The 9554-nt window shown below is 36.0% G+C and overlaps 1 protein-coding gene across 3 annotated transcripts; it reads right to left on the reverse strand.

The window, feature by feature from the left end:
- Positions 1-953: 953 nt before the first annotated feature.
- LOC128017326 (leucine-rich repeat-containing protein 28) lies at positions 954-9183 on the reverse strand. Of its 3 annotated transcripts, none has more exons than XM_052602670.1 (10): positions 9075-9183; positions 8377-8606; positions 8232-8272; positions 7920-7957; positions 7692-7829; positions 6545-6751; positions 5708-5810; positions 4490-4665; positions 4242-4401; positions 954-2184 (listed from the first exon to the last, which is right to left on the reverse strand). In XM_052602670.1, exons 2-10 carry the CDS (start codon positions 8542-8544, stop codon positions 2115-2117), a joined length of 1101 nt encoding a protein of 366 aa, XP_052458630.1. In that variant the 5' UTR covers positions 8545-8606; positions 9075-9183; the 3' UTR covers positions 954-2114. The 3 variants fall into 3 exon arrangements, with proteins under 3 accessions (XP_052458630.1, XP_052458629.1, XP_052458631.1); XM_052602669.1 differs by having other exon boundaries at positions 9027-9175; XM_052602671.1 differs by lacking the exon at positions 9075-9183 and having other exon boundaries at positions 8232-8268; positions 8377-8520.
- Positions 9184-9554: the final 371 nt, after the last annotated feature.

Below are 9554 nucleotides of genomic sequence, written 5' to 3' on the forward strand. Positions count from 1 at the left end.
TTTCCAAAGGAAATGACCTCACAGTAATCTATGAATCTACTCTACTGTAGATAAACTAAATGTCATCTTTAGAAATGTTAGTGAGATGAAGAACAGCAGGCAGGAGATACAGTACATCTGTTGGCCTGTCACGGGGAATATATAGTGTCAGAGACAGGAAAATATATGAATATGTTTCATTCAGGGTGATTTATGAAATAAATGAATGTTATAGTATCAGTGAAGTCGGTGACGGTGCAGGATAGGAGCTTTTTTTTAGGCTGAAGAACAAAAATCTAATTAATTGACTGGGAATCAGACAAGCCATACTAAGGAAATATGTAATACAGCCTGCCTTGACATTTGATTTTTTGCCATGCTTTGTCAATTTATTTTTTTTAATATTTCAAAACTGTTGTCTTATTTCGGCTCGCAGTTGAGAAATAACATAAAAATACATAGAAAACAAATTACATTTAAAATTTCACTGGCATAAGCAATTAGATGTGACTATATTTGCACATCATTAGAGTGACTAATTAAACAACGTCCAAATTAAATGCATATAGACAGAAAATTATTTTGAAATAAATTATCACATAAAGTCGAAGCAAAGGTCGTTTGAACATTTTCAGCAAGCACAGCATGAATTGATTGCAAGCGCAAAATACAGTCAATAAACTGTTAAAAGATCTTATTTCAATTCTCAGATACAGCGAACAGACATTTAATTAAACTCTCTGTTGTCTGAGTATTTCCAGATGATATACATAAAAATATCACAAGTAATATTGTTCCAAAGAGTCTTAAAGTAGTTAAAGTGTCTCCAAATTCTGTCAAATGAAAGCCATACTACAGTATGCCAGCTCTGACCTGCTTCATCTAGTATTATTTTATTACTATTATTATTTTGTGATTAGCATGTCAATCAGCTCACTAAAATAAAAAATAAAAACAACTAAAAAACGCAAAACGATGTTGTGATTCTGTGTATTTATGATGCATTAGATGCAGCTTCACATTGTAAAAAAGTTACATTTAATTCAAAATGACTCCATATGAATTAAATTTCACGTAAGCACACATTAGAAATAACAACAAAATATGTTTTAAACATCATTATTGCCAAACATTCAGCTCAGTTATCCAGTTGTAAGTGCTAATGAAACTATAAGAACATTGTAACGTGTAAAGAGTTGAGCTGAACTTGTTCTAGAAGACCTGGCTGTAACAGTAACATCAACACATTAACCCGAAGTTGTTCTCTTGCTCGCGTCTGATTAAAGTGAGAGAATAGTCTAAATACTGAAAGCTGGACAATGATGGTTTGCTGTAGTTATGGCACACTGACTGACAGATGTAGTGTGGCATCAGTCAATCTCCACAATGTGACTCGGTCTCACACAAAAAATTTAAAACAATCCCTTGAAGCTGCCTTCGATGAGAACCATCAGCTGCATGTTTTTCACATTTACTGAATACGAAAGTCATAACATACGATCAACACAAGTGATTTGCTTTTAGCTAATGAGTGCTGGTCAATTCCCACAGCACACACACTTGTTAATGAGCCTCAGATCCAAAATACACACATTTATCTTTAAAAAGCCACTTTTAACGTAATGTATCATGGTTAAAAACAACAGAGAGCTACAAACTCGTAAATAGTCCTTTTTAGTTCTCTTTTTAAAGGAACATGACATTTTCATTAAAGGGATCTAAAAAAAAAAACTATTCTATTTTCCTTTCAAATGGAAACAAAAATATTAATATCTCACCTAAAACTCTTTAGTTTAAGTTGGCAATCATTGAAACACAGAACAAATGTTTTTGAATAACGAACCTGAACCTTTTAGGTTACAGTAAACCGTAATAAACTCAACTCAAACAATATTATTTATTGTTTGTACGGGTTATAGACTAAAAAACACTGTTTCATTTTATTTTGTCACATTCTTTTGCTAAATGTAAAGTCTTTTCCTTAAAAGATGCTACACACAGAAGAAGGACAAACTTTAATGGCTGTCGTGAAGAGAGGTATCAGTTCTTCAGGAAGTCTCTTGCGATGTTCTCCAGGTCTTTCGTGAAGATGAAAGCACCATGAGCAGTGATGTGAGGTTAGCGTATGGGAGACGTCAGCCCTGCAGGTTAAACGTCCTCAGACAATGGCTAGAACAGCAGTACGCTACAAAACTCACAGTGGTTCTGTGCAAAAAAATACAAAGAGCAAAGAAAATCAGCTTATAATAATATGTCCTGAAATCTTGTGCAGAAAACATGCAAACCTTTCTCCTTGCTACAGTAGGCAGTTCTATATTTGGTCCAGGTTTTGTGTTACAAGTTTACGTCCAACCATTTTTATGCAAATTTTGAGGTTGAGCTTAATATCTACAGGAAAATACTTGATATGACCATGCATTTTCAAAATACCTTTGCATAAAAGATAATGCAATAAATTGATGTGTATTGACTGAAGTTTAACATCACTCAGAATGTGTTAAGATGATGGCAGCCTCTTTAAAAAAAAGAAGAAAAAAAAAAAAAAGAAATTATACATATATACACACACATGTCCGCCTTACCAAAACCAAATAACGGAGCATCGAAAAGACAGTGGTCAAAGAAACCTAAAGTACATTTTTGGTATGGTTAGCTGAAAGGAAACTATCGCACAGGGAAAAAGCTTTCATACCGGAGAACAAAATATATGTGCAGATGAATGTGTGCGTATATAAGGGAGGTCATGTTACTCCCACAACATGCAAGCTTTCACAAGGCTGGTCGATGAAGTGCTATTGAAACAGTGAGGGCTTCCTGTTATACCTTCACAAAACACACACATACACAAACACACACACACACGGCCCGAGATTGAAAATGAAGAGCTTTACGGGAGTAAAAGAGAAAAATGGAAAAGAATTCCCTTAAACAGATCGCCTCCCTCTCTTTCTGTCGATCACACCGCTCTTCTCCAAACATCAGCCGAACACTCGGGGTAAGAGGTAATTGGCGAGTGGATTAGATCTCTTAATGCACGTGAAGTAGCTGAGAGCAGCAGTGGAGCAGGATGATTGGGTTACGCTGCTGGATGCTGATACCAAAACCACAGCGTTGCATTACAGATGGAACATGACGGCAACGGAGCAAGCACTGATCATTTCAACCAATCAAATGAACAGGAAGATGAGGAGATAGAGCAAGTGACAGGGGTCAGAAAAACCAGTGTGAGAGTGAGAGAGAGAGAAAGAGAGAGAATGAGAAGAAGAAGAAAGGAAGGAGTTTTTCAGAATGTAGGAAAACTGAGATGTGTGGAAGTGAGGATGCTTTTTGTACATGAATATGCACAGTCAATCCCAAAATGCACCTGCATTTAAAGGGGACATGCATTACACTACCGCTCAAGTAAGATGCTTATAATGTTTTAAAAGAAGTCTCTTATTGCTCTCCTAGGGTGCATTTATTTGATTAAAAATACAGCAAAATATGAAATATTATTACAATGTTAAATAAGCTGTTTTCTCTTTGAGTATATTTTAAAACAATTTATTCCTGTGAAGCAAAGCTGAATTTATCATCATCATTACTCCAGTCTCCAGTGTCACATGACCCTTCAGAGCTGAAAACAGCTGTGCTGCTTAATATTTTTGTAGACATTTTTTTTTTCAGAATTCTTCAAATAGAGAGTTCAAAGGAACCACATTTATTTGTATTTTTTACATTTTTAATAAAGATATATTATTTATTAAACATCATAAATGTCAGTACTGTCATTTTTTATAAATTGAATGGATCCTTGCTACATAAAGGTATTTGCAGCACTCAGGAATGGTTTTAACAAAGCGCAGCGCAGGATGCCTCCTCTGCCATGTTACCGTGCAATAAAACAGTTTTCATGCTAACTTGCTACTGTAAACAAAAACACACAATGCTTGCCCCGCCTCCAGGATCTTCTGATTGGTCCACTGCTTTGAAACAGATTGATAAGGTGGTGCTGCGTGTAAAAGTTGGCGTTCTTTTAACTTGACATGGCAAAAACGCAAGGCACATCCGTCTAGCGCGTAAGAGAAACAATAGAAAAGTAACGCATTGAAATTGAAAACAGTGTTCTGTGTGAATGGCCCCCAAGGTTGGAAGATGGAAAATGGTAAATAAAAAAAAAACAGCTGTTTATTTTGTTTTGTTTTTCTTGAATAATATAAGTGGATAAACACTTTAAATACAGAGTGACAAAGAGGTAACAAAAGGGGATTTTGTTTCCGTACCTCTTGTGCACTCCTGCGAGTGCGGTCTCTCTGAGAGGAAACGGTTTAGGGTAGACGACGGTGAACATGGGCTGACTGCAGCGGTGACAATGACCCAGAGGCCACTGGACTACATCTAGCAGACTCTTGGGCAACAGGAATGGTGTCAGGAACTTCACATCTGCACACAAGACGGGAGAACGTGAGAAGATTTAGGCTGGTGAAGGTGAAGGAACCTGATGCTTTGTCGGTTTGTTTGCGACTCTTACCCTTACTGGTCCTGTTGTAGGCTGCATGTAGTACTCTGCACGCCAGCTCTTCCAGAGGCAACACATGGTCAGTGTCAGAGCCGATGGCCTTCACTTCAGAGGGCAGAGGAACAGTCACATCTCCCAGCGTCAGACTGAGCTGCTTCACGTCAGAGATCTGCACAGCTAGACCACATCTGTGCATGCAGACAGATTCATAACATCAAGTGAACAGGTTGAAAAAGCCAGGAAACAACCACATCAACCACCATGAAAAGCTATATATACACACTGGCAAATCAGCAACTGTCATACTTTTTGTAATTGATTTATAATGCCGGATAGTCTTGCATTTTATCCACCCAGAATCTGTTTGGGATCGGCGAATTGCTCTCGGGAAAATATGCAGCCAAAGCAGCAGAACATTTTAAAAGTTAACAAGTCCAGTTGAAGTTTACAGTTTATAAAACTAGTTGGGTCTTTAAGAGATAATCAAGAGTTTTGTTGCTCGTCTGAGGAAAGTACGTTCTTGCAGAGTCACATGTGTGAAAAAAAAAAATCAATGTTGTTTACTTTGAGAAATGGATGGAAAGTCTGACCAAAGACTCACTCTACACACATTTTCCATGAGTTTGTGTGGCACCGTTTGTCCAGACGCTCACAGGAATCTCAATGATTGCTGCACGCTGATTCATTATTATGTTAAATTAACTATTTCAGATTTAAATGCCCATACTGACACATTATGTATTTGTGTGTGTATAAATATATATATAATTTAATTAGATCAACTCTAATTGTCTTTTATTGAATCAATTTGATTCTTTATTTCTGGGCTATATATGATCTGAGAAAAATAACAATAACATTTTAAATTTTGCAATTTAAACTTTGAAATGGGGGAAAAGGAACTGACATTTTTCATTAGAAAAAACATATGAAAACATCACCAAACACTATATAAAAGGCACAGATTTATTTTAACTGGTTTATGTGAATGTTGTTTAAGGTTCACTTAAATAATATTCTGTAATTGTTACTAAATGACAAATAAAAACAATGTTAAATTGATCATTTGCTTGTGTTGTTTCAACATTAACTTTCAACCATTAGCATTTCCACATAAAGATTCAAAAGAAAATAAATGTATGATCACACATCTTAAAATGCTAGATGTGATTTATCATGATTAATTAGAGAAATATTTTTAAAACAAAAGTGTGGAGAAAACTCACTCACCCACTGCAGCCGATGACTTTGTTATAAAGATACGACGGGAGCCCCTTCAGATGAGCGTTGTTGTCCACAAAGACAAACTGCAGCTCCATGGAGCGCCCCAGATCTGACAAAAACATACAACCTCAGTATATTGGCAACAACATCAAATAATTCACCTGGTCCTCGTGCAATATATTCCAAGTCATCTAAAGTGATATAATAGATGTGCACAAGGAACAGAATACTTCCCTCAACTGTAGTTCTCAATATTAATAACTTCTGGTTTGTTCCTCACAAAAAACATCATATGGTTTCACAGAACTGGCATGGACTATATTTGGGCTGAGCATAACTAGACAACAAATTAATTATGATGCTTACATTCCCTTTCAAAAGTCTGGGATCAGTAGCATTTTTATGCTCTCCAAGGCTGCATTTATTTAATGAAAAATACACTAAAAACAGTAATGTAGTTAAATATTATTAGATTTTAAAATATCTTTTTTTATAATCAATATATTTAAAAAATTTAATTTATTACTGCGATGCAAAGCTGTATTTTCAGCATCATTCCTCCAGTCTTCAGTGTCACATGATCCTTCAGAAATCAGTCTAATACGCTGATTTGCTCAAGAAACATTTCTTATTATTACCAGTTTTGAATGTTTTTTTCAGGATTCTTTAACGAATAGAAAAAACATATTTATTTATAACATTATAGATGTCTTTCAACTGAATGAATTTGTGTAGAATAAAAGTATTAATTTATATCAAAACACACAAAAATCTTACTGACCCCCAAATGTCGTCCTTCTGTGTAATTGTGAATGTAATGTAATCTTGATCGTATCTTCTCACCCAGGGGCAGTGATGTCAGGCAGTTGGCAGCCATGGAGAGCTCGTTGAGGTCGGGCAGCAGACAGAGCTGGCGAGGAAGGCAGTGCAGCTGGTTGCGGTCTGCCGTCAGGCACTGCAGGGACAGACACCGGTGCAGACGCTCCGGAAGAGTCCTCAGGAGGTTCATGGACACGTCCAGAGTCTCCAGCTCTCCGAGATCTCCCAGCTCTACCAATACAAGCACATATACATCTCTGTTAAAGTTTCAATCAGGTGAAAGCAGGATATTATAACACTAGAGACTCTTGTTATGCCCTCTGCTGGCAAAAACAGGAGCATATACACCATAAGACATTAAAAAGAAACCATATTTGTATTAATGCATTGCAATGCATTTCACTAGTTAAAATACTCTTGAAACTGTTGGAACAATTGGAATAATTGACATATGATAAAGTTAAGCCGCGAACAGTCTCGGCTTCAGATGAAACACTGCCTAATTAAATTGGGAAAAAGCAATAAAAAGACTGATGTAAAACAATGTGTGTGTTTTGAAGCGAAGCATTTAAAGAGAGGGTCAAAGAAGCTTAATCATTTTCCCACAGTCTCTTTATAAAGTTTTACTCCTTAGAAGCATTTAAGTGTCACATTGAACACAAAAATCAAAGTTTCTCTGCTAAATGAAGTTAATTACTGCAGTGTGTACCAAGGTTTAAAAGTCTCCTTATACTATTTGAAATAGTTTGATGCGGTTAAAGCTGCTTAATTACACATGGATAAAAAAAAAAAGTTACAGAAGGCAGGAAGGCAGCACTGTATTTATACTCCGCTCTCAATTTTCACAATCTACTGCAAATAATTCAGTTCGAATCACACAGACTTCCTTCAACGTTTGGAATATTTCAGGTTAAATAAGTTCATAAATGCATGTACATCTAAATCATGTTCTATTTTAATTGATGCATGCAGCATGCATTTATTTGCAGTGAACTATTATTTTTATTGATCTTAAGCACGTAAAAGCAATAAAACCAAATATAACAGCAATTCATTCTTTATTATCAGACTTTCCTGTGCACATCAGAATTGAGAATCACTATTTTGAGTAGCAGCAATGCAACCATTCTCAGTTTTTTTAGAGTCATGCTGATAAATGTTCGCGCATAACCTTGCGGGAGAAACTTCAGTTGATTGTTGGCCAATCGAAGATGTCGTAATGAGCGCAGCTGACCAATCTCCGGACAGATGACTTGAAGAGCGTTGTCACTCAGGTCCAGTGACTGCAGCTTCACAAGGTTGCCAATTGCTGGAAAAACACCATAATGTATCATGTAATGCATAAAGTACCTGGCATCCAAATATTGCTATATACAATGTGATCATGAGATAAAATTACCTTGAGGAATTATCGCAATATTGTTTGAGTGCAGATATCTACATGAAACGAAAGAAAGATGGCAGGAGTATGTGTCATAACCTTGTTTTTCATCAGATGTCATACAAATGTAGCACAAATTAATAGATTTTACAAAACTCAGATTTGGCCCATTTACATCACACAGCTATTAATTATGGGTGGGTAAGAAAACGTCCCAAAGATTGATGGACCTCTACTGGACAACAGTAATATTACAGTAGAACAGAACCGATAACTAACACAACACTGTTAGAAGACCAAAAATTCAGTATAACAATGACTAATACTCACAGTTCGATCAGGTTGGGAAGTTTCTGAGCCAGACTGTCTGGCTGACAGGAGGAAAACAGTATGAGGATGCAAAATATTTTCATAATATTTCAATACAGGGCTAAGTCAGATATGAAAACCAACATCACTGGGACTAAGATCTTACAAGTGCAGTGAGGGAGTTTCTCTTCATAAAGAGACGCTCCAGGAACTGCATCCCTTCATCTCTGAGGAGCTCCACGGGGAAACTGTTGAGGTTTCTGTAGTTCAGGAAAAGATTCTTGTGTCGCTCTTGCTTGGCCATAAAAATGGCTTCATGGAGTTCAGACGCCATGTGCTGCAAGAACCGTCTTTGGCTGAGAGAGTTTGCCCTCTTTCAGCTTCTACTTTTCCATCCTGAAAGAAATTTTTTTAGACATTTTTTTTTATTTCATTGATATATAAATACATGTATTTATTAAGAATTACGACAAAATATACAGAGTAACTGATATAAAAATATAAAGGACAATATTAAAAAATAATATAATAAAAACAATAAAAAACAAAGGCGAGATGTATTGTACAGAATGACAGCAACACTTGAACTTAACGTTACTCATGAACTCATGTTTACTACCAGCATTAAAGAATTATTTAATGTCAGATGCTAAATAAAGATGATGCTGTAATGTCATTCAGTCTGATAAACAAATGACGAGCGTACATGTAAATTAAGTCTCTAACGTTACACACATCTAATCATCGACTAACATCAGCTCCTCGGCAGCTCAAAGTGTTCCTTTTTAGAATCAGCGAGCAATAAAGCTGACTTACGCAATAAAAAACACGATGATGGATGTCATGAATGAATGGGCAGCTTACACAGCATCCCTGTCGTGGATGAGATGTGAATAATTCCCTGTTGAAAACCACTGCGGTTATTTATGAGTTGTTTGTGTACCGAACTGCTCTTCCGTCTGCAAACAAACGCGTCACTGGATACAGACAGAGAGCATCATGGGTAATGTAGTTTTTTTTATTTCAACAAAAGAAAAAAAAAATCGGAACCGTCTCATTTCACTGTTCTATAACTAATAAATAATCTAATCTAACGTTAATATGATATAATATAATTTCAATTTACGTTTTATTTATCTTTTTAAAAATAAATACAAATATGCTTTTGGACACATTTGATGCTTTCAGAAGTTCACTGAAAAAATACTGGAAACACCACATTAAATGACTCATAATTCATTGTGTTTATCTGTTAAAAGCTACTGCTGCTATATTGAAAAATGAATTAATAATGCATGATTTAATTTTGCTCATGCATGACGTCACTTACAATACCGCACATAT

This window comes from Carassius gibelio, chromosome A7 (assembly GCF_023724105.1).
Source record: "Carassius gibelio isolate Cgi1373 ecotype wild population from Czech Republic chromosome A7, carGib1.2-hapl.c, whole genome shotgun sequence".
Classification (NCBI taxonomy): Eukaryota; Metazoa; Chordata; class Actinopteri; order Cypriniformes; family Cyprinidae; genus Carassius; species Carassius gibelio.

Bases quoted from the DNA above. Each gene is read 5' to 3' on its own strand.
- LOC128017326 (XM_052602670.1), bottom strand. From the start codon at position 8,544: ATGGCGTCTGAACTCCATGAAGCCATTTTTATGGCCAAGCAAGAGCGA. The intron at 7,958-8,231 runs GTGAGTATTAGT...CGTTTCATGTAG, and splicing joins CTTCCCAACCTGATCGAACT to ATATCTGCACTCAAACAATA. The intron at 4,402-4,489 runs GTAAGAGTCGCA...TCTTGTGTGCAG, and splicing joins CTACAACAGGACCAGTAAGG to ATGTGAAGTTCCTGACACCA.